This window comes from Lissotriton vulgaris, chromosome 6, assembly GCF_964263255.1.
Source record: "Lissotriton vulgaris chromosome 6, aLisVul1.2, whole genome shotgun sequence".
Taxonomy (NCBI): domain Eukaryota; kingdom Metazoa; phylum Chordata; class Amphibia; order Caudata; family Salamandridae; genus Lissotriton; species Lissotriton vulgaris.
The window spans coordinates 1671446364-1671472642 of record NC_141694.1 but is presented as its reverse complement, the minus strand read 5'-3'; the positions used below and the strand labels follow the sequence as shown (position 1 = coordinate 1671472642).

Here is a 26279-nt window from a genome sequence, read left to right as displayed (position 1 = left end):
TTCTAGGTATTTACTATAAAATTCGATCGGTAGCCCGTCAAGACCCGGGGTCTTATTTCTGGCCATCTGCTTTACTGCACAACCTATCTCTCCAAGAGTGATGGGCCGACCCAGCTCTTCCGCCTCCGAGTCCTCCACCCGTGGTAACTGTAACCCGTCCAAGAACTCTTCAAGCTCCTCCACCCCTCCCGTTCCACCACTCTCATAGAGCCCCTCATAATAAGCACGAAACTTATTCAGGATCCCGGGTTGAGTGTGGCAGGGCTCCTCCCCCGTCTCCTGGATCCCCATGATCGGTACTCCCCTCCGAACTGGGTTAGCGAGCCTAGCCAGCATCGACCCCGCCTTATCTCCCTCCGCATGCGCCCTCGTCATGTACGCCTTGTGGTCGAAGCTACGCAGCCGCTCCAGCTCTACCGCCAGCCCCTCCCGTGCCCCGCTAAGCCCCTCCTGCAACTCAGAGTGATTCGGGCGCCTCTTCTCTAAGTCTCTCAGCCGTGCCTCAGCCTTATCTAAGTCATCCAACAGAGTTTTCCGAGCCCCAGCCGTGTGCCCAATACATTGTCCCCGCACCACCACCTTGAACGCATCCCATTCTACTGCCCTCGTGGAGGCCGAGCCACTGTTCTCCTCAAAGTACCTCTCAATGCGCTCACCCAGGGCCTCCCTGAACAACAAGTCATCTAGGGTGTCGGGTTGCAGGCGCCATGTTGGCACGCAGTTAACAGTCACCATCCAGTCCAGAGAGATCAACAAAGGGTTGTGGTCCGATAGCGTCCTGGCCAAGTATTCCGCCCCCCCCCACCGCGGGGAGCACACACGCCGAACAAAGAAACGCGTCCAGCCTCACGTGCAGGTCATGTAGGTGCGAGTGAAAGGAGTAGTCCCTAGTAGTGGGGTGCAACGCCCTCCATGCATCCGTGAGGGCCCAGCTCTCCTGCCATTCCAACCTACGCTTGGCGACCCTATGCACTGGGGACGCGCGCAGCGGGGGATGGGACCTATCTAGTAACACATCCTCAACCGAGTTGAAGTCCCCCCCCAAGAGGACCGGCCCTGCCAAATAGCCCGCCATTTTGCCCGAGATGGTAGACAAGAATGCGGGCAGGTCTACATTAGGAGCATACACATTACAGAGAGATATCACCCTGCCTCTCAGCCTCCCTTCCACCGCCACATACCTGCCCTCCGGGTCCACCAATGACTTTGTGACCTGGAAGGGGACCCCCGCCCGTATCCAAATCAGTGTCCCCCTTGCAAAAGCTGAGAATGTCGTGTAAAACAGCTGCCCCCTCCAGCGCCTCTGCAGAGCGGCCCCTTCTTGCTTATTAAGATGTGTCTCTTGCAGGAACGCTATATGAACCCCCCTACGCTTGAGGTATGCCTGAACTTTATGTCTGCGCGTCATGGACTGCATACCCCGCACATTCCAGGTCACACATTTCAACGCCCCAGTACTAGCCATCCCCCCCTACACAACCGGACCAGACAACAAAGAACAGTGTCCTTACAAGTCCCGCGACCACGGGCCCACCCACCCACCCTCTCCAAACAGGAAGCCAAACCCCTCCAACAACAACTACCCCCGAGCAACCCCAACTGCTCGCAACACCCACCCCCCCAGGACAGGCCCCCCCGCAACTGGAAGTACCCCCATCCAAACCAACACTCCCGACCACCCCTCAAGGAAAGGTGGTAATGGTCGCAGTCCCCACTGCGGTGACCTTAGGGGCCAGTAAGGCGTGGCTCGATGCGATAGAACCTCAAAGCAAATCAGCCCCGCGCACTCCACCCCGCAATCCCCACATTACAGCCCCCCAAAACCTCAAGTAATAGCGTTCCACTGCCACGGGCCCAGTGCCCCGGTGTCCAACCAACGAGTTCACTCCACCAGTTCAGTTCAACACGCCTCAAGTATCTCCCCCGAAGTCTGCGGTGTCACAATAGGGCCCCGGGCTCCACCAAATTCCGATTGTCCCGTCTCCGAGCCCGTGCCCGGGTCCTCTGATTCCGTGCCCTTCCCGGACTGACTTCTGGAGGCCCTGGATAAGTCCGCTACCGCCTGTAGCGCCGCCTGCCTCTCCGCCTCCGTCTGCGACATCGATGGTTTGCCGGTCCTCCTGCGGTTCCTCCTGATCCGTTGGGATTGCCTGACCGGTTGCGCCACCTTAGCCTCCTCCTCCCTGGCCTTAGCACCGTCCGTTCCTGCTTTATAAGTGTCCCACCAGTCCCAAGCGTCCGCGGAGGACGTGAAGAAGAGTGACTGTTCATCCACCACCACTCTCAGCTTGGCGGGGAACAACAGGGAGTACTTGATGCCTTCCTTGCGGAGCTCCCGCTTGAGGGACAGAAAGTTCGCCCGAAGCCGCTGCGTCTCAAATGTATAATCCGGGAACATAGTGACTCTGCTGTTGTCCACTTGAAAGGGCCCTGCCTCTCTCGCCCTCTGTAAAAGCCAGTCCCTGTCCCGGTAATGGATCAACTTGAACACCACTGGGCGAGGAGGGAGGCCCAAGGCTGGCGGGCGCGCTGGAACCCTATGTGCCCGTTCCAGGGAGAAGAAGGGGGACAATCCTTCCGGTGCCACCTCCGTCCGCAGCCAGTTATCGAGGTAGCCCACCATGTCGTCCCCTTCGATTTTTTCCGGCAGGCCCACTAGGCGTACGTTGTTGCGCCTGTTCCGGTTTTCCGCATCTTCGGCCCTCCGTTCTAGCACCTTCAAGCGGTCCATCACTTCCGTCATCTGGGCCTTCATCGTTGTATGGCCCGGGGCTAATTCCTTAACCGTGATCTCCACGGACTTCACCCTGTCCTTAAGTTTATCATGGTCGGCCTTCAGGAGGCCCAAGCCCGTCGCCACCTGAGCTATATCTTGTTGTAGGGCGTCCTTTGTGGTGGCGATGGCCTCTAGGATACGATCTTGCATCCGCTGCAATGCCGCTTGGTCTCGCTCCGCTCCCTCCGCAGCTTCTGTATCGGTCGCACCATCTCCCTTCCCCTTCGTCTTCCCCATCTGGGCCGGCCCGAGCGGGGGCCTCCGAGTATGGTCCTGGTCGTTCTCCGAGCGTCGCCGGGTTTCGCCCTCCGGTAGGGTCCCCGGATCCAAGGTTATCTCCAAGAAGCAGGAACACTGAACGACCGTCAGCCCGGCTGGCGCCAGTCGTGCCAAGGGCCCGGGGCTTTCGTCACTGGGTCACTGCCGCACTTTCGCCGCCACTACCAGGGGGCGGTTCCCAGCCACCGCCCGAGGGTGCGCCCAAGGTCCACTCCGGCACCTAGGGAGAGGCGCGATACAACCGCCAGCACCTCCGATTTGTCAGGGAGCAGTCCTTAGTGGGTCTCCGGGCAGATGACTCCATCGTCTCCGAGTCTCATGCCACCGCCGCCATTTTAGGGTCTGCGACTTCTCGCCTGGGTCCAACTTTCAAAGTCGAAATACTGCTGTGGAATGGCTCGGCGTCGTCCTCCGTGGGCACCGGACCCTCCGCAGTACCTTCCAGTACCGGATGATATCGATTACATCGGGGTCCGATCAGATTTTCAGGATATTTTCCGGGATCGGGCACGGAGCTCCGAGCTCACGCTGCCTACCTCCTCGGCATCCAAGCCACGCCCCGATAGCTTAATTCATAATTAAAGAATGTAGGTTAGCTGGTTATATCAGTGTGTGTAGAAGTTGGAGAATTAAACTCTGTTGCTCTATTTACTCCCAGAGTGTCTGAGAGCTGAGTGGACTACTGCCCTTTAACATTGGATTATGTTGTATAGGAACCCACATGAATTAATAAACAATCATCGAGGATTGGTGTTGGACTGCATTGATATTTTACTTTGTTTCCCTTTTCTTTTCATATGCATAGCCTTTTCTTTATCAAATTAGTTTCATATCAGTTTTGTGGGAGAAAGGGCCATTACAATTTTCCTCTGAGTTTGAGATTGCATGATTAAACTGTGCACCTCTTGCAGCACTACTTGGCGAACAAGAACTTACCAAACTTTCTGGACTAATATATCGCATTGTGGGAAGCAACTTTATATTCGGTGAGGTGGAAGAAAAACCTGACTAACTGTAGCCGTTAGGGCTTGATTGGGGCCTGGACTGGGCTTTCCCTCGCAGGAACTGATGCTAAGCAGCATAGTGAACTTTAAGCAGCGTACCGCCAAAACATGAAGCTCCTAAGTAAAAATAGTTTTGATGGTTCAAAGAGATACCTTAATTGCAAATTATAGGTTATACTTTCCAGGATATGCTTAATACGTTGTTGCAAAGTGGGACTTAAGCTGCTGTGGACCCCTCTTAAGGGAGTCTGGAAATATATTCATATAAGCAGGTACTAGACACGACTTGCAAGATTTGTAGTTATAGGTCCCTTTTTGATATTCAAATGAGTCTTCATATTCTGAACTCAGCCTTTTTTTCCTAGACTTTGCCTCCAGGCTATGTTCTGGTTACATACATTTTTCTTGAGTCCCATAGACATCAGACTTTAAATTGACACGGGAAAATCCTATCGTAAAATGCTGAGCAGGAAAATTACCTTTCTACTTTCAAAGATATAATGCAGTGTAGAAACTAGTGTTCAGTATGAGGAACACAATGTGGGAGACCAGAAATAACTGAGAGCATCCAAGAGCAAGATAAGGTGCTTTGGGAGGGGGTCATTGATGTTTTTTGAAACATGGCAGGCACCTTACTGTCCCCTACAGTGGCAAGATCCCAGAAATATTGCTATTGCATTGTACAATTCAGACTGGTTGGAAAATACGTGAAAAATGAAAAAAAGGCAAAATATAGCTACATCTATTCCTCCGTGATCAGGAACATCTTCCTTCTTCTTTTTTTTTTTTTTTTTTTTTAATCAAAACCACCCCACTCTGCTCCAATTTAGAAGTGAACTGGAGATTCACGCCTTTAAAGAGCACTGCTTACAATGCAGTAATTGAGTAGTGGTATGATTTATTATGCTTTTTTCTAGGTGTTCTACTTTTAGTTTACATAATAATCAGTTAAAAGTGAAAGCACGTGATTGATATGCAATTCAGATTTGTTTGATGTCACTGTGTGCCGGATAATAATCAAGCCTGCTCAAATATATTTTACAGTAGTTTTCCGGAGCATGCTATTTTATTGTAAATATATATTACATTGACAAAGTTCGATGGAAAGCTGGTAGCTAAAACAGTAGTCGGTGTCTGTAAATCATGGACATAGCCACAGTTTGTATTCCCTGCACTTTGAATTTTTCCGCTTTTATCTATCTCGAATGCCTCCTTTTTCAATTGGGACATCAATTCATGTTCATACTGAAAAAGATGTTTATACTGGACTACATATTGGTCTTTGGTATCAATTGTTTTGGGATGAAATTACTTTGCATGGCCTTGTAAAGCTGTGCAACCATGCCCTTTGTGAGTTTTTGGGCTTCCAAATGTGTTTGTTTCCCACAAGTGAACTCTACTGTCTTACACACCTTTTTGTTTACTGGTTTTGTATAAATCAGAACTGGACTCTGATTTCAAGGGAACTCAAATTGTACCCCTATATGGTGAGTGGCTACTGCCCTCTCAACCTAGGCTGTTTATTTACTGACTGCGTATATAGCATGTTGATGTGCAAGACCATTACAAGGACATTTTCAGAGACTGAATCTGTCTAGGAGCCACAAAGTTACATGCGCCCAAGTACCTGAGAGAAGGAAGGGAGCGCCTTGGTTGGCTGCAAAATCCCTTCCATGAGTCAAGATGAATGAGCCTGCTTCATCCTCCACCCTATTGTGCCTTTGGAATGTCTGTATCTATCTTCTTTGGAATTATGGAATAGCTGGTCTTCATAACCCAATGTGGAGCCTGATTCCTCTGTCTGGTTGAAATTGCTCTGAATTTAGAACCATTATTTGAGCCGTTACGGTTCTTAGTGCTCCCCCTAGTTGAAGTTGCAAACTTTCTTGTTCACATGTACGCCAGTTGCTACTGGTGCCACTGCTTGTATGCAAGTTTGCTCATGGTACCTATGGGTGTCACACTGCTGAATAAATTCTTCAATGACAAGTTAATTTTTTGAATTAGTGGACCTTACAGCACAAAAGTCATCGGGATTTATGTTGACAACTGACCACTATTTATAAACTGTCCATGTTGAAGGAATGTCTAGTTAGCAAGATTATTCTCCCAGTTGTCCTTGTTCCCTCTTTATGTAACTGTGTGCTGCTGTTATTATTATTATTATTATTATTTATTTTTATAAAGCGCGTAGTCACCCGGAGGTATCCCAGCGCTAAAAAATCCTATCTCCTGAGTACAATGGGACAAGGGAAGGAGAGAAGGAAAAGGACAGGGGGGGCGGAATGAAAGAGAAGGGTAAGGGCCAAGAGTGAATCACTGTGGAAAGAGGTGAGTTTTGAGCTGCTTCCTAAAACTGAGGTATTGGGGTTCGAGGCGCAGGACTCGGGGGAGTGTGTTCCAGAGTCGTGCCGTCTGGACTGAGAAACGCCTTCCTCCAGATCGGGCTCTCTTGAATTTGGGGGCGACAATGAGGTTTTCAGTGTCAGAACGGAGGGATCTTGAGGATTTGTAAGGAGTGATAAATTTCTTGAGAGCGGGGGGGCCTTGATTTTGTCGTAGTTTGTGGGTCAGACTACGACAAAATCAAATCTGTTGAGATGCAATATAATCCATTGCCGTGCCTGGAAGGCCTAAGCCATGTGATGCCATAGTCGTTTCAAAGTGTCCAGCATCACCCTGCTATGCATCCTTTCCCAGACCAATAAAACCAGAGCTGGTCCAGTTCTGTGAATAAACGTGAATAGTGAGCAAAGATACCTATAGACATATAGGCTACATGGTAAGAATCATTTTAGCCAGGAAAGATTTGCTTGAAGTTCTGTATTCCGAACTCGACTGAACATTTCAACCCAAAGAGAACTCTGCCTGTATTAAGTAACCCGCGGTCCACTTCCCCTTGACCTGCTGGAATGCCCAAATATTGGAAAGATTAATCTCTGGTCCATATCTGGCTAGAGTTGCCTAAGCAGCCCTCCAAGAACACCTGGGATGAGAGCAGACATCTCTGTTCTTTCAAAGACTCTTCACTCTGATAACTTTCAACCTGTCTAAACTCTTGCAGTGTGCATCGTGTGCCGCACCTTGTGCCATTTTAGATAATGTTTTCCAAATCCCTTCTGTTCAAGTACCCTCCGATTGAACCTCATCCTGTAAATCCAGCATTGCTAAGACATACTGGTCCATCTAAGACTTCAGATAATCTGTGACATAGTCGTCTTACGTTATGTACTGTATTCCTGTGGGGTAGGATGTAATGCTGATCACTATGCAACAGAGACCATTACTCACTTCAGTCTGCCCATCATGAAAATCTTAGAGTCTACATTAATTGTGGAAAGTAGGTGATTATTTCTGATAATCGGTGTGGTCTCTTTGGTTGGTTTCAGTATCAAGATAATCGGTGGTAGGCAAATATTGTCTTAAACTCTTCCATGTTACACCTCCTAGTAGTCTTCCAGAAAACGATTGCTCCAGATGTTGATAGAGAAGCCACGGCTACCCAAAGTCTTTCCATATCTTTTAATTCAGTTAGGACACCATCCCTAATCTGTGGTGCCTCAAGCCTATCCTTTTTGCACTGCTGAGAGTCTAGGAAGAATCTAAAAATGCCTAGACAATAAGCCGCTCTATACGTTTCGGCTCTTTAAAAAAACAAGTCAGTTGGATATAACTTAACAGCATTGTTACCTGTTTGGGTGACCATATATTCTTCTCTAACTCCCTACAACTACATAAACAAGTCAACAATCATCCCATGAAAATGAGTCGGCAATTAAAATTGTTAGGTGAAGGCAAACACAATAACAAGATTGCCTTTAGGCTTCAACCTTGTTCTCCATATGCAAATATGCTATGTATTCTGACAGTCTCTAGGCAGACGATGCAGTATTTTTTTGCATCCAACTACAAAGCCCTAAAATCTCAATTGGTCACCCTGGAAATATACATTGAGAGGGATAACCTGAAAATAAATAAAGCAAAGATAAACCATATGACAATACATTTTAACACAAATTACAGGAAAAGGAGATGGTCTGGCAGAGGCACGCAGGCAACAGCTTGGTGCAAAATGTGCTGAATAAATCCAGCAACACAAATTTGCTGTCTTTTTGTGCCACCGGTGCTGATACTCAAGACCCTAGACATTTTTTACTCCTGTTTCCAATTTATGAAGTCAGTTAGGAGCTTCAGCCTGCTCAGACTTTTATGGTCCGCTCGAATTTGAAATGGTAGGAAGCACTTTTTTCTTTAACCTGACTGACTTGCCCGATATAGCGCATGTGCTGTCGGTTGTGAGATATTTTGTTAACTTTCAGGGTGCTTGAGCCTACCAATTGCTCACAGTTGGTTGGGTTCACCGTCCCTCATTTCCATGCTTCTTTATGTCTGCGTTTGCTGGCTTCACTTCTTCATATTGTGTTTGTCCCTCCACTGGAAGACAGCCCAAGTGCTGCTTCCTTACCCAGTGTGTCCTTTAACTGTTCATAGGACTTTTATGGTACTTTTTAGGTTGAGCCTCAGGTATTGCTTTAGCAATGCTTGTTTGGCGAGATTATAGTAAGGCTTTCAAAAGTCTACCCAAACTGCGGATTAGGAACAGTTCATGTGAGCCAGGCACGTGCACATCGCCAGCCACATCGCACACCATTTGTCTGAGCCTCGGCATCAGACTTCAAAGGAATCCGCCCCCCCCTCATGCAATGCTGAGAGCTTGTTTTTATTGCTTATGTCTCATTTGTTGTCTTTTATATACAAACCGTGTGGCCCATTTTGAAGAAAAAGGCAGAATGAACTTTAACCTACTATATTTGCACACTATCACTACTTGTTCCTTGCTTGGCACCAAATAATTGTTAAACGCTGGAACTGATTTTTGTTGTCTCCAGGATGAAAGGACAGATATTGTTACATTACTGTCATTGTCTTTTAGTTGTTTTGCAAATATGGTAAACTGGGCTTACTTTCATGAAGGAAACGGAATGCATTTTTTAGGTCTCGCTCGAGACCTATTGCGGCCGAGTTGCTCGTCAAGGGAGACAGAGCGGTGCACGAGCCGACCAGGGTCTGTGGACGCGCTTCTGAAGGCAGGCACGCACACACACACACGCAGACACACACACACACACACACACGCGCAGACACACACACACACACACACACACACACAAACACACACACAAACACACACACACACGTGCCAAGCCCCACTTACCGCATCAGTGGCCTCAGCCACCACTCCTGCTGCCACCGGTCCTCTGGGCCATCCACTCCGTGGGCGCGGGCTTCTCCGAAAGACATAAGTCCCGCCCCAAGACAGCCGTGAGCGTGCACATCCCGAAACCGGAAGTTCGGGAGCGTGCACGATCACGGCTTGTTGTTGCCTGTCATTTCTGCACAGAGCTCTATGCTCATCATCCTTTGCTATTACGTCTCTTCACCTTTCCTGTTCATTTCGCCCATCATCTTACTTCCCTCTTGTTTTACTCCACAATTGTTTGTCACCTGCTTCAATGTCCTCAATAGCACTCCCTGTTCTAGCTCTCCAGTGTTTCTAATCCCGCCGGCCATTACATCTGCTATTGTTTTCACATCAGTATCCAAACCCTCCTCTCAGCTCATCTTATTCCCTTACTGTGAAGTTCACCTTTAAACTTTATTTATCCCTTGATCCATTCAATTATGTTCCCTATGTCTCCTCACTTTCTCCCCTTTATCTCTTATGTCTTTCGTAGTTTTGCTTCACTCTATTTCCCTCCCTCCTGTCTTTTTTTTGATTCGTTGAATAACTCTCACCCGAATCATCCGGTCCGAGCGGTGACGCCGCCGGATTCGGTTCAAGCCCTCCACAAACCGAATTAAGCCATCCAGCAGCTGCCATTCCTCCTCGTCTGAGCGTGGCTTGTTTTGTGGTAAGTTACACATAGTGCGAACTGGACCGAAGGTAATTGAGCGCTTTACATGAGCACTTATTCCGTTACACAAGAGCACTTGACCAAATGAATTAACAGTGCATCACACAGACATACCATCCGTTGACCATTTCTGTGATTGGCGCAGCCCTTACCCAGCCTAGTGAAAAGGACCGCTCTTGCTCAACCCTGCTCAGAAGACAGTCCATCCCAACCAAGGGAACGCCACGCTTCTTGCCCACAATAGGTAACCCTTTCTTGAGGTTAGTGAAAGCAACAACTCTCTAATTATTGTACAGTTCTTAATCCGTGAACAACATTCCTCAATTACCCCCTTCTCTATCCAGTAAATGAAGCAACCACAAACTCACAATTCCTGATGTCCAAGATGAAGACCGCCAGGCCCCGCATCCCGCCCCCCTTGGACACGGCCGGCATGGTGCTGGTGGGGAACGACAGAGACGGCAGCGGGGCTAGGGCTGTGAAACTGGGCCGGGAAGCAACGGAGGAAGATGAGGGAGGCAGGGGGGCGGGGTTACAGCAGAACGCGCAGAGCTTCTGAGAGCAGTTTTGCCCTCCCCTACCAGTCCCTGGCAGCCAGGCTGTGCCCTCTGCGCACCCCCGCAACTGTGACAGGAACTACACAAACCAGATTGCACATATGGACGAGGCTACGCTCCACCGCTATAACCATGTTAGAGTCAGGCAAATGCTTTCTAGTTTGTCATTTTCTCCGTTAGTATAAGGGCGTGACCAATTAAACTGACAACCTGGCAATTTTACCGCTTGACCTTGAGATGGCAGCCATCGACGATAGCTTGCACAGGCACTAGAAGAATGTTTATATAGCAGAATCATAAGCAAAAAGCTTGCCGAGAAATGAAATAGATTCCTCAAAAATTACAATTTCAGACCAATACGTCATCAAACAAAATGTTGGGATCTTTTACAGCTATGTTTTTGGAAAAAAAATATAAAGAACAAAATGTTTCCATATTGCTAGTGCTGGAGGGCACTGTATTAGTAGTGACACGCTGGTTAACAGAAGCTTTACTCAAGAGTGTTACAAGTAGTAAATCTGAAGATGGCCGTCGCACTCAAGGTGGCTAACGACGATAACTGTGCTTACTCTCATAACATAGCTGTAGGTTTGCGGGGATCCATACTAGTTGACAGCCCTGCTGGATCTAGTCCCGCCCTTCGCATCCTCAGCGTGCTCTGCCACTGGCTAAGAGATTGTATTCCGAGCGTGACGTCAGAGAAAGGTCTCGGGCTGGCGCACACAGGGGCGCTTCCCATCTCTTTCCGCGTTCCCGCTCATTACGTACCCGCCCGGTGTAGTGCGCGTGATATTCACTACCGTCTTTAATGATTGGGGCCGACATAACCTTTTGGAAGACCCTGTTTTCAAAAGATGTTTGTGTAGTAAGTGGAGGTCAAGCCAAGTGATGTGAATCTGCTTAATCATTAATTTAAGATTTTTAAAGTGAGTCTAAAGATTGAATACCGTGTTTCAGGATTTTAGTGGGTCTTTTGCATTTTTGGTGCAATATGTTTTTTAAGCTGTGTTGTGGGTAATTTCCATGCTCAGACTGGGATTGCAATTGGGCCCTGGCAGTCCCAAAATAGTGGCCCGTATTAGCTTATCGTGGCCTTTCATGAAACATCATTTTGTTACTTTCATTTTACTCCCCTTTAGATAAATAGTTGCTAACGTAAATGTTTTAAAGCATATAGAACCAGTAAGAATGATGAAAACTAAATGTACTGCATTTTGGCCAGGCGGGTGAGGTGAAATAAAGTGGCCAAAAAGCCACAATACCCGATCTAGCTATGGTTGGCACATGGGCAGTTTTTTTACAGGTATTTTAATATCCTAGCCGGTATGAAAATGAAGAAAATCACTCCAAGTCAGTATTTGTTGTCTGATAAGTATATATTTTAACCGTCAAAGTAAGGTGAAAGCACTTTAAAATGTGTTCTAATGCTACTTTATCTATCCATGACTAATAGTTAAACAAGACAGAAAAGACGTTAGGACGTTTTTATATAAAGAGTGCCTTTCAATTATCCTGCTCCAGCCATTGCAGAATCTTAAAACATAAATACATTACCTTTTTTTTATTTTTTATTTTTATTTTTTACTATTTTTCAGTAGTTTTATATAGGATGACTTTGGAGCAAGGGCATTGGAGTGATTTACATAACCAGTCATGGCCACAGCACCCCTCAACACCACAGCACCCCTCAACACCACAGCAGCACTCAACGCCACAGCACCACTCAACGCCACAGCATCACTCTGTGCAACCAATCAACAACTGGTTCTAATATGTTCTCTCAACGTTTTCAAACTTTATTACAAATGTCACAAAAAAATGTTAATATTTCACTTCTGTTCTTGGATTTTCATCACAATAAAATACACTGAACATAATCTTCCAAAAAGTTATTTGAAAAAGTTTAAGCTATTGCCATTATAAATTATAATAACTTTTATTTAAGTATTAATTATTTAAAAAATACAACCCATTGTTATTTTTAATATTAATACATCTAAGTCATGTAAATACAATACATATTGCATTAAAAATGCTATAGGTGTCACGTTTGCAAAAGTTACCACTATTGGCATTGTAAATGACAAAGTTATTAATTTTGCTATTTTCAAAACAAACATAAATAAAAAATTGTTCATTTACAATACTAATGCCTCTAACTTTGCTAATGCGAGACCAATTGCATTGCAAATGCTTGTGTTTTTGTGTTTTTAAATCAATGGCTAAAGTAATGTTTTGGAGTTTCTGTTGTGGCTTTAAACCCTAAATCACGTATCAGAATGTCCGACAGTGATATGTCAAATTTAAAACCATTGACGTGTTTGTACTTATTCTAAATTTGGCCCTTCTTCCCTAATATTCCCAGTGAAGCACAGCTTTTCTGAGTGCTTTAGCAATAAACACTCAAACACTTTCGCTGGTGCACCCTGGAGATGCCTACAGCAGTCTGCGCATGCTCGAGTGACTTCAGCATACAGGCGATCTACTTAAGTGTTCTCTAAAGAAGCTCCACATCACTCCTGAAATGCTTCAGACATCTCTTCGTTTGTTCGGATGTGAAACGTACCCTGAGTCAAAGAGGACTTTTGTCCCATTATAATGCCACAGACTAGCGTGAAATGACTTGCAGTAAATCTAAAGTAAACTGGTCATTCAGGTATTCTTCTCTCTGTCAGAGTAGCTCAGTGGCTGCATGCATTAACAAAACTCAATTACTAGTCATGTGGCCAGGGCTTTAAGTGGGATGAAAAAACTGGGGGTCTCTCAAAGGGCGTGGCCAATGTAATTAGGGGTGTGGCTAAAAAACGCATGAGCTAAAATCTGTGCTCAGCATAGTGTGCCGCCTGACTTGTATTTTGCTGTTTCTGTCATTGCATCCAGATATATGATACAACAAGTGCATCATAACGACAAGTCAGGACTATTGGCGTTGTCAGCTGCCTGTGTTTGTAATTTACTGAAAGGTTGCTTGGAGAGTGTGTCTGGCTGCTCTATTGAGGTCTGCTCTCCACCCACAGCATCAGAAGAAGCAAGCTGCAGATTGGGGTCTGGCAAAAAGAAGGTCAAACTAGGGACAAGTGATCGGCTTTACAGCGCACATGTACAACATAGTGGGCAAAAGCCATTGGTTGTTCAGGTAGTTCCAAAATGTCCGGGGCTGGCTCAGCACCAAGGAGCTTCATTTCTCTGCAGCAGCAAATCTTATTTATGGGTGTCTATTTTCAACGTAGATTTGGAGTTGACATTTTCACTCCCAGCGCTACCACATTATTGCAAGTGTACTACATAAAAATAAACCAAAATGTTAGACTCGTTTTTTGTGCCTTTCTGCCCTCTGCATCACCATATCATCACTCAGCGCTACCCCAGCATCACTCAGCACCACCACATTTATCACTCAGCACCACCACATTTATCACTCAGCACCACCACATTATCACTCAGCACCACCACATTATCACACAGCACCACCACAGCACCACTCAGCACCACAACATCACTCGGCAGCACCACTCAGCACCACCACAATATCACTCAGCACCACCACATTATCACTCAGCACCACCACAATATCACTCAGCACCACCACATTATCACTCAGCACCACCACATTATCACTCAGCACCACCACATTATCACTCAGCACCACCACATTATCACTCAGCACCACCACGCCACCACAGCATCACTCGGCGCCACCACAGCATCACTCGGCGCCACCACAGCATCACTCGGCGCCACCACAGCATCACTCGGCGCCACCACAGCATCACTCGGCGCCACCACAGCATCACTCTGCGCCACCACAGCATCACTCTGCGCCACCACAGCATCACTCGGCGCCACCACAGCATCACTGGTTCAAATATGTTCTCTCAATGTTTCAAGCTTTATTCAAAATGTCACAAAAAGATGTTAATATTTCACTTCTGTTCTTGGATTTTCGTCACAATAAAATACACTGAACATAATCTTCACAAAAGTTATTTACAAAAGTTTAAGCTATTGACATTATAAATTACAATCACTTTTATTTAAGTATTATTATTTAAAAAAATTAAAAACCATTGTTTGTAATATCAATACATCTAAGTCATGTAAATACAAACATGTTGCATTACAAATGCTATAGGTGTCACATTTGCGAAAGTAATAACTATTGGCATTGTAAATGACAAAGCTATTAATTTAGCTACTTTCAAAAACAAAACATAAATAAAAAAAATTGTCATTTACAAGACCAATAGCTCAAACTTTCCTAATGCGAGACCTATTACATTGCAAATGCTTGTTCTACATTTGTTCTTAATGGTGCTAAGTGGAATTTTAAACTTTTCTGTGTGTTGGATATGCTATTATGGCTATAAGGTGAAGCATTTAATACAATGAATGAATAATGCTAAATAGGCGTACCATCTGTCCACGTAGCTAACACTTTTTTGCCTCCATCCTCTGATTCTGTTGGCTGCTTCATTGGCTACACAATGCTTCTGATCGGTTTCTATGTGTATTTGATGCTGTAAAGAAACAATAGCTCTTGGAGCTGTATCACATCTACATATAAATCAATTTAGAGTCAGTCAATACTGTTAGACTAAATTGTGAACTCGTTATTAGCTTGGTAATTTGCTATTTTGTTCTATTTTAATATTTTTTGTGACATTCACAGTGTGAAAGGACGACTTTCTAAAATGCCTCAGATTATCATATAACCTCATATCACCAAGGATGAAATGCTTCAGCCCATATTTTCTCAAATAGAAATCATTGTTTTCACGTTAGAGCAAGAGAAGTGAACTAGAACTACAGCCCCCAGAATGCAGTAAAATCCGTTCTTGGTGACATGTAGTTTCCTGGTGATCTTCTTAGGCTGCTCCTACAGCAGACTACTTCGCTCTCTAAGCTCATTCTCACATTAGCTGTTCACAACTCAGGAACGCGCCCTTTTCCTGCTTTCAAGTATGGGCAGACTCTTGTGATAGGCTGTATGAAAACTGAGCAAAGACCCTCCAAAGAGCATCTGCGCTCGCTGCTGACAAATGAGGCGACACACTACTTTAGTACACTGCGCCCACACACTATTTTAGGCCATGTACTCTGCTCCTACACACTACTTTAGGCCACACACACTGCACCCACACACTACTTTAGGCCGCCCACACACTGCACCCACACATTGCACCCACACACTACTTTAGGCCACACACTCTGCGTCCACACACTACTTTAGGCCACGCACACTGTGCCACACACACTGCGCCACACACACTGCGCCCACACACTACATTAGGCCACACACACTGCGCCCACACACTACTTTAGGCCACGCACTTGGCGCCCACACACTACTTTAGGCCACACACTCTGTGCCCACACACTAGTTTAGGCCACGCACACTGCACCCACACACTACTTTAGGCCACGCACACTGTGCCCACACACTACTTTAGGCCACACACACTGCACCCGCACACTACTTTAGGCCACACACTCTGCACCCTCACCCACTCTGCACCCTCACCCACTCTGCACCCTCACCCACTCTGCACCCTCACACATTCTGCACCCTCACACACTCTACACCCTCAATGCAATATACACTCCAAATACCACTCAGTGCCACATAATTACACGCCACATAATTACACTGCACTCAATGCAACATACACTCCAATACCACTCAGTGCCACATAATTACATGCCACATAATTACACTGCACTCAATGCTACATACACTCCAAACAATATGACTCAGTGCCACATAATTACACACCACATAATTACACTGCACTAAATGCAATATACACTCCAAATATCACTCAGTGCCACATAGTTACACGCCTCATAATTACACTGCACTCAATGCAATATACACTCCAAATACCACTCAGTGCCACATAGTTACAAGCCACGTAATTACACACCACACAATTACTCTATTGAATACAACGCACACTCCACACAATACCACTCAGTGCCACATAATTATATGCTACATAATTACACTGCGCTCAACGCAACATACACTCCAAATACCACTCTGTGCCACATAATTACACACCACACAATTACTCTATTGAATACAACATACACTCCACACAATACCACTCAGTGCCACATAATTATATGCTACATAATTACACTGCGCTCAACGCAACATACACTCCAAATACCACTCTGTGCCACATAATTTCACACCACATAATTACACTCTACAAAATGCAACACACACAATACCACTCGGTGCCACATAATTATATGCTTTATAATTACAATGCAACATGCACTCCAAATACCACTCAGTGCCACATAATTACATGCCACATAATTACACTGCACTCAATGCTACATACACTCCAAACAATATGACTCAGTGCCACATATTTACACGGCACATAATTACTCTATCCATCTATCGCCCTCACTATATCTATCTATCTATCTATCCATCTATTGCCCGCCCTCTATCTATCTATTGCATCACCACAGCATCACTCAGGGGCACCACAGCATCAATCTGTGCAACCATTCAACAACAACTGGTTCAAATATGTTCTATCAATGTTTAAAGCTTTATTACAAATGTCACAAAGTTGTTAATATTTCACTTCTGTTCTTGGATTTTCGTCACAATAAAATTCACTGAACATAATCTTCACAAAAGTTTAAGCTATTGCCATTATAAATTACAATAACTTTTATTTAAGTATTAATTATTTAAAAAAATTAAAAGCCATTGTTATTTGTAATATCAATACATCTAAGTCACGTGAATACAACACATATTGCATTACAAATGCTATAGGTGTCATGTTTGCGAAAGTTATAACTATTGGCATTGTAAATGACAAAGCTATTAATTTCGCTATTTTCAAAACCAACACATAAATAAAAAAATTGTCATTTACAATACCAATAGCTCAAACTTTCCTAATGCGAGACCTATTGCATTGCAACTGCTTGTTTCCTCTTAGTTGAAGTAAGGCATGTATTTGCAGATAGTCTATCCCCACCTCCACACTCGTCCCACTCCTCATTGTTGCTTGCCCCTTTTCGCTTGTTCTGCCCTCCTTGTGCATTGGTGCTTGCCCCGTCCCCCTCACCGCTCTCACTTGTTGCTTGCCCCCTCTGCCAGAAAAAATGCATTGGCAAAGCAAATGGGTATAGCCTATTTGAGAGCTATTGGCCTTGTTAATGTTTTTTAGCCTTGTTATACAGGAGCATGGCTGAATGTATTAAAAAACCCACACAAAAGAGCTATGCCGCAGCTAGGGCTGATGATGTCATAGTGCTTCCTTTTTAACACTGCTGTGCAAAATGTGCTTGTTAACTTGTATGTGACACAGCAAATAGCCAACCAAGTTCCTTCGACAGGCATACATAATGAGGAAGCTGGTGATCCACCCGGAATGTATATAAACCTTTTCTGATTCCGCCATGAAATATAGTTTCACATTTTGCAACTTTCCACTTCCTTCCCTCCTTTTATGTGTTTAGTAGGTCCCCTTTATTTTCAACCTTCCACTTCTCTATTTTATTAATTTTGCAATTGTGCTATGTATACATGTTGCGTGCATGTAAGGTTTTCGGAACTGCCCCAGGGCAGAAAGAAAATGGTTTACAATTTGGATTGGACAGGACATCTTGCTCATTTAAAACCTATATTGGTGTAAGTCAAGAAAGTGATGTGCGTTGGGTGGTTCCTAACTTTAGGTCAGATTGAATTGTGGGAAAGAACTTGATGTATAGAGCTCTGGCTATCCTATAGTGGAGGTCTTCCATCTAAAAAAGAAAAAATAAAGCTGGTGGTGCTTTGTTGGAATCTGCCATTGTAAGTTTCATTCAAAATTACACATTTACATTAAGATCAGATATTTTTCTTTTCCTCACTAGATCTTGCTTTGGAAAGAGCTGGACTACAGCAGCATGTCTGAATCTGAGAAGCAGATGCTCGTTTCTGAAGTAAATGTACTACGTGAACTGAAGCATCCAAATATTGTTCGCTACTACGATAGGATTGTAGATCGAACAAATGCAAAACTCTATATAGTGATGGAATACTGTGAAGGAGGAGACCTGGCTACTTTAATTAAGAAATGTGTGAGCGAGAGGTACGTTTTGGAAAGTGTTTTGCCTTGTTTAAATATAATTAAACCAAGTTTGCTGTTGAGCCAATATCCTTAAAGTTTCACACGGATGCATGATCGACGAGAGCTCTGTTATGTTTATAATATATTGTATAGGTTGCAAAAAAGAACCAATAACTGCCTTTATTATATTTTGTTCAGGGTAATTTATATGCTAAAATGGAAAATACTTACATATTTTGTGTTTCACACTTTCTGCTTGCTTCATTTTTTTTTGTTTTTAGAAGAGACGAAAATGTCCTCCATTGTATTTAATGCTTAATACTCATATAGATTTTAGTATCTGTTCCTGGGTTCGGAAAATGGAAATAACGATGTCATGAGTGATGCGGGCCTCTTTGATATTTAATGATACAGTAGACAGCAAATTACTTTTGACTTTTAAGTCAACAACATGTTCTGCTACTTCAATGGTAAAGCATCTTAGTCACTGGGTCTGTAGCTGGTGAAATATTTTCTAACCATGTATTAATGTCAACTACTACTTATTTACATAACATGTTGATATTCTCACATCTCATGCAGACGGACTGGATTCTTAATCGTATTTATTGCGAAGTCATTCAATCCATTCTATCAGCTCTGATGTTCTCCAGTCAGTACAGAGTGTGCTGCTTCCCCTGGTGGGTGGAATCGCACACCCCAGAGAGAGGTGTGGCTGCCAAGGGGTACGTGCCCCTGGAAAAGCTATTTGGACAACTGGCTTCTCCTCTCTTCAGTGCCAGCTTGTCTGCCTAAACAATAGAGTGCCCCTCTCCTAAGTGTTACTCATTTACCCATCAACAGTGGCTTCTCTTTTGAAGCTCGCATTTTGGGCTAACACCTGTGTGGCTTCCTGCTACCTTTCTCCCATGAAGGCCACTATTGTATCCTCCTTTGGGCGTCGTTGGCACGTCTCCCAAGGAAAGCAGAAAGCTGCCTGCAGGTCAAGCCCTGTATACATCAGTAACCAGTGACTGAAACTTTGGGCAACTAAAGTGGCAACTTCTAGAGTTGCACTTTGCCCACCAGTGACATTGATATCGATGTAACCATTAAATCTGATTTAATGTACTGATTCTTCTGATACCTACCAACCTTAGTAGTCCAGTTCACAGTTAGCAGGGCTGGAGAGTACAGGTTCCACTTTTTAATATACAGCACCCGCCCGTCTGCGACGCGATCAGCGCCAGAGACCCAGGATCTCCAACCATCCACCGCTACGACTCCTCTACCCTCCTCGCACTCAACCCCGGGAGGAACAACTGTCAACTATCCATGCCGAGCACCACCCACTGACAGTTCTCCTGCCGTCACTGCCGCCATACCTTCAACACCATCAGCACACTTTGCGGCCACCACCCCCGCACCGAGCGCCAACACCTCCGAAACCCTGAGGTGCATCCTCCTCAACATGCGCTCCCTGCACAGACACGCCGTTGAGATCTGGGACCTCCTCGACACACTCTCACCAGATGTAGCCTTCTTTCAATCAATCATTGTATTTGTAAAGCGCGCTACTTACCCGTGAGAGTCTCGAGGCGCGCGCTGGGGAGTTGGGGGGGGGGGGGGGCTGCTACTGTTCGACGAGCCAGGTCTTGAGGAGTCTCCTGAAGGTTAGGGGGTCTTTGGTCTGCCGTAGACTGATGGGTAGGGTGTTCCACGTCTTAGCGGCGAGGTGGGAGAATGATCTGCCGCCGGTGGTAACTCTTCGGATGCGGAGGACGGTGGCGAGGGCGCGGTCTGCGGAGCGGAGCTGGCAGGCGGGGGTGTAGAGGCTGAGGCGGTTGTTGAGGTAATCAGGTCCGGTGTCGTGGAGTGCCTTGTGTGTGCGGGTGAGGAGCTTGAAGGTTATCCTCTTGTTGATGCAGAGCCAGTGCAGGTCTCAGGTGGGGTGTGATGTGGCTGCGGCGGGGGCTGTCGAGGATCAGGCGTGCGGAGGCGTTCTGGATGCTTTGGAGCCATCTATCTAAACAAAAGGATTCTATCAACGTGTGATGTGATTAATTTTTGTTATTTTTATATAATGTAAGTGCGGTACTAGGCTCTCTCTTTAGGATGTAAAGACGAGGGCACCATGTGCTTTTAAAATACCCCTCACACACTAAGGATCCCTTAGTGTCATGCTTCATCATGGGGGTCTTCCCGTCCCTCTACGTGGCGGGGCGTGCTGCGACCTACGAGCTACGCGGGAGCACTGATTGTTGTGACAGAAGGCTTATGTGTTGGTGCAGTGTAGGTGATATCAGTGAGGTGTAGGGACCTAAATATGTGAGTGCAAGATTAAAAAGGGGGGTTAAAAATTCCCTGGCTAGTAGAAAAAATATATTTTATTCACTTCTCTGGCTGGGAACATTAAGAAGGAGATTTTGAGGTAGAGCAATTAGCTGGCTACCTGGTCGACATGTTTCATAAGTAGTCCCCTACTACTTACTCATCAGGACCTTTTAATGGTCCCTACTAGACAATACTCAGTTTCTAAAGGTGTAAGCCTAAAGTCCTACAAACAGGTAGCAAAAATAGGCTGCTCGTTTGACCTAGTACCGTACTTACATTGCATAAAAATGACAAAAATTAATCACATCACACGTTGATAGAATCCTTTTGTTTGGATAAATCTGTTAGGAGGGTGATTCTATCATTACCTCTACACTTCCTCTATTGTTTTGGTGCTTTGGAGCCATTTCAGGAGTTTGGCCGGGGGCTCCTGCACAGAGTGCGTTGCCATAGTACAGTCTACTGCTGATGAGGGCCTGGGTGACCGTCCTTCTAGTTTCGGTGGGGATCCACTTGAAGATCCTGCAAAGCATGCGGAGGGTGTTGAAGCAGGAGGAGGAGACGGCGTTGACCTGCTTCGTCATGGAGAGTGTGGAGTCGAGGATGACCCCTAGGTTTCGTAAATGGTCGGTGGGTGTGGGGGGTGCTCCTAGTGCCGTCGGCCACCAGGAGTCGTCCCAGGCCGAGGGGGTGGACCCGAGGAGGAGGACTTCCGTCTTGTCCGAGTTCAGCTTCAGTCGGCTGTTCCTCATCCAGCCGGAGACTGCCTTCATTCCTTCGTGGAGGTTGGTTTTGGCGGTGTGGGGGTCCTTGGTGAGTGATCGGATCAGCTGAGTGTCGTCAGCGTAGGAGATGTTTAGGTCGTGCCGTTGGGCACCGTGGGCGAGTGGTGCCATGTAGACGTTGAACAGCGATGGGCTGTGGTATGAGCCTTGGGGTACGCCGTAGATGATCTCGGTGGCTTCAGAGCGGAATGGGGGGGAGGCGGACGCTCTGGGTTCTTCCAGAGAGGAAGGAGGTGGTCCAGTCCACTGCCTTCTCTTGTATTCCGGCATTGTGGAGGCGTGCTCTGAGTGTGCGGTGGCTGACCGGTCCAGGAGGATGAGGGCTGCGGTTTCTCCGTTGTCAAGCATGAACCTGATGTCGTCGGTGTCGTCGATGAGTGTAGTTTCTGTGCTGTGGTTGCTGCGGAACACGGACTGGGATTGATCCAATGTGATGTTCTCTTCGAGGAAGCTGGTCAGTTGTTAGTTGACGGCCTTTTCGATGACCTTTGCCGGGAGCAAGGAGATGGCTCGGAAGTTCATGAGGTCCTTGGGGTACGCCTTGGGTTTCTTTAGTAAGACATTGATCTCTGCGTGCTTCCAGCTCTCCGGGAAGGTTGCTGTCTCGAAGGAGATGTTGGTGGTTTTCCGGAGGTGGGGTGCGATGGCGCTGCTGGCTTTGTTGAAGATGTGGTGTGGGCAGGGGTCTTCCGGGGATCAATGCCTCCTCCGCCCTGACATTGCCACCGCCATCCCCGACGGATACAAGATCCAGAGGAAAGACCGCCCCAACCGCACAGGAGGAGGACTCTCCATTGCACACAAGAGCACCCTCGGACTCTCCACCTCCACCACAAATGACTCAGTCTCCACCACCAAACACCTTCATTTCCTGATCCAGACCAGCCCTAGTACCACACTTCGTGGCACCCTTGCTTACACACCCGGACCTCGCGCCTCGTTCACCACAACAATCACTGACCTCGCATGCCACGCCATCGCCTCTATGGGCTACAACCTCGCCAACAACGACCTGAAACAGCTCATCACCACACCCACCCACAAGGCAGTACACACCCTAGACCCCATCTTGGCAGCAGGTAACGGCATCCACTTCAGCCACACCAAGCAACCCCCATGTACTGACCACCACTCCGTACACCTCAAAGTCGACATACCGGCCGCCCCCAAACTTGCACTGCTCCCTCCAAGAAGGAACTGGAACAAAATCACAGATTAGCAGCTCCACTGTGACACCCCCACCACTTCGACCGACGTCAACCTCGCAGCCAAAGAACTCCACAGATGGGTCTCCAACTGAGCAGATGAGCTCACATCTCAGCGCAACTCCGACAGGCAGCGTCCCAGGAAGGTCACCTGGTTCACCAAGAATCCAGACACACCTGCTGACGTCTCGAGAAGAACTGGAGAAACAGCAAAACGCCAGAGGATCGCACCACCTACAAGAACGACCAGACACCTTGCTCTGAAACCACCTCCCATCTCCAGCAACGCCAGCCAGCCTGCTGTCTCCTCCTGGACTACTTTCACCATCGAAGACACCACTTCAACCATGAAAGGCATCCACTGCCCGCCACACATCTACCACAGAGCCGCCATCGCTCCAGAACTACGACGCACCATCAACACTTCCTTCTAGACCGGCACTTTTCCCAAGGACTGGAAACACGCAGAAGTCAGACCCCGGTTTAAGAAGCCCTCAGCAGACCCCACGAACCTCAAGGTTCGAGGCATGTGGGCTGCTGAATTCATATCTGTGCATAGATCGCCGCCTAGTGTTGGGTCCGGATGATTGCACATTGTTGTCCTGGAAGAGTCTTCGAAGTATCACGAGATAGGTGGCTCCTCCCCTGGACTACAGTGCGCATGGGCATCGCCTCCATCCCCAGATTGTTTTTTTCCGCCATTGGGTTCGGATGTGTTTCGGTTCCCTCTGTCGGAATCGATAGTTGTAAAACTTTTCTAACTCGAGACCAAAAGGTCTTTAGGCTGGGCGTCGGTATCGTTTCGTTCGGGTTTTGTCTGTTCTCAGCTCCGAACTCTTGCTACCCATCCGCGTGCTCTTGGCGCGGACGGGCCTACTCGACGCTCCAGACATGGAACGAACTCCGTTCAAGAGGTGCCCGGTGTGCACCTCCAAGTACTCACACCTCGATGTGCACCCTGTGTGCAACAAATGTTTGTCACCGGACCATGATGAGGCCAGGTGTATGGCCTGCTCGAAGTTCCGGTGTAAGAAAACCCTCAAGATTCGTCGGGCCGCTAGACTTCAGGCCAAGTTATCGGCAACCTCGGCGCCCCCGCCGGACGACATCTTCGAAGAATCTGTTGAAGACGATGAGGTCATGCGGGTTTCGGACTCTAGCCCCGCGTCTGAAGGGGATGCCTACGACGCGGGAGACCAGGACTTTGACGAAGCCGGCGACGAGGTAGGGGACGACGATGGGGCCATTGCCACCGTGGGGGACAGCTCGTAGGAGGAGCGCCCCCAGACTGCCTCAGGGGTCAATCCCCTTCATGCGGCCCAGGTCGAGGGATCGCCTTCGGGCCTTACCCAAGACCTCGTTACTAGTCCAGCAGCCCCGCCTCCGGGCCCGGTCACGGACATTTCTAATGTGCCACTCCCGTTAACAAAAACGAAAGTGAAGCCATTGGGATCCACTCCTCCGGTTTCGAAACCGAAAGTGAAAGCTGCACTGGTGCAGAAGGCTCTGGAGGCATCGACTTCCAAGAAATTCAAAATGGCCGACCTCAAGAGCCGTGCCAAGATGGCCGACCCAAAGGCCTCGGGGTCGACGCCGAAAACGAAGTCGACCGACGCGGCCGCGTCGGCGCCGAAGATGGTCGAGGCCGATGACCCGAAGAAAGCTTCGAAGAAGCGTCAAAGCGATTCCACGGCTCCGCCCGTCGGGGACAAGGAACGTGAAGTGTCGGCTCCGAAGGCGGTGCCTCTCGTAGACCCGACTCCCGACTCGGGGAGATCGCTCGAGCCGGTCAAGCCCTCTCCGGCCTTGACGAAGAAGGTCGCGGAGTCCCTGCAGCGGATTCGGAAGGACGCTGTGGTTCCCGAAACAGGGGATGTGGTGCCGAAGCACACAACAAAGCCCACTAAGGCGCAAACGCCTATCCGCTTCACCCTGCCGCCGAAGTCGACGCCGAAGGCTTTCGCTCCGAAGCATGGGGCAGGTGTGCCCTCGAAGCAGGTGTCGACGCCCAAAGCAGCACTGGTGGTGTCGAAGCCTCGGCTCCAGCCGCTTACAGAGGATGAGCGTCGAGAGGTCATCATCAACGCCAATACCGGGAAACTGTCTCTCCTCAAGAGGAAAATCACCACGGAGCCGGTGTTAGAACATTTTCGTATTCCTCTCAAAAACAAGAAGGATTCTGCGGGTACTTCGGCCCCGATAGAGCCGGCCTCTCCACAGGCTCTACAACATTCGCCCACGCGTTCCACCGCAGGGGATGGTGACGATGAGGAGGCCGAGTACAACTATCCGGCGTACTCTGATTCGGAGGAGGAACATGAGCCTTGGTCTGCCGGAGGCGACCCGGACGACCCGCAATCGGGTCAGGAACCGCAGCTTTTTGCGGCGAAGACCTCACCAATGGAGGACTCGGCAGCCTTCAATGCTTTGATTGAGCGAGCTGCAGCTAACCATGATGTCGAGCTGCATTCAGATCCTGTGGATGTGGACTTTTTATTTGACACTTTCTCTGTGGCTGAAAAGTCAGTCAAGTCAATGCCAATGCTCAAGGGAGTGCTAAAGCACGCGACTGAGGTCTTCAAAGAGCCCACTCGGGCGCGTGTCATCAATCCTCGCATTGACAAAAAATATAAGGCAGCGCCCTCGGATCCAACATATATCAAGGGACACTTGCCACTGGACTCGTTGGTGGTATCCAACGCACGCAAGAGGGCGAACTCGCAGACCACTGGTGACGCTCCTCCCCCAGACAAAGAGTCTAAAATATTTGAGGCCTCAGGGAAACGGATTGCTGCACAGGCTGCTAACATTTGGCGAATCTCAAACACGCAGGCCCTACTTGCACGCTACGATAGGGCTCATTATGACACCCTAGAAACACTGCTGCAACACTTGCTTGACCAGTACAAGGAGGCAGGGGAAATGTTAATTCAGGAAGGAAAGTTCATCACAAACGCTTCCATCAAATGTGCGCTGGACGTGGCTGATACAGCCTCCAGGGCAATCAACACTAGTGTGTTGCTGAGGAGGCATGCATGGCTTAGGATATCAGGTTTCAAACCGGATATACAAACAACAATCCTAAACCAAACAGTTAATCCTGACCACCTGTTCGGCCCTGAGGTGGATGCGACACTGGAAAAAATGAAAAAAGACACGGACACTGCTAAATCTATGGGGGCCCTCCAGTCTCAGCAGTTTCGGCGTGGTTCCTTTCGCCGCTCAAATACCAGAGGCACCTCAAGGGGTCAGGCATCGCAGTCCACACAGTATTATAAAAGTAATACCCAAACCTCATACACCAACAAGGGTAGAGGTGGCTACAGAGGCAACAACATCAAAGGCAGGGGACGTG

The 26279-nt window shown here is 47.4% G+C and overlaps 1 protein-coding gene across 1 annotated transcript in view; it reads left to right on the top strand.

Moving 5' to 3' along the window:
- The window catches only part of NEK2 (NIMA related kinase 2), a 216246-nt gene that overhangs the window by 6899 nt on the left and 183068 nt on the right, over window positions 1-26279 (top strand). Inside the window, exon 2 of the mRNA XM_086927845.1 lies at window positions 18425-18642. Coding sequence (XP_086783971.1) covers window positions 18425-18642 — 218 coding nt within the window. The remainder of the gene's footprint in view (window positions 1-18424; window positions 18643-26279) is intronic.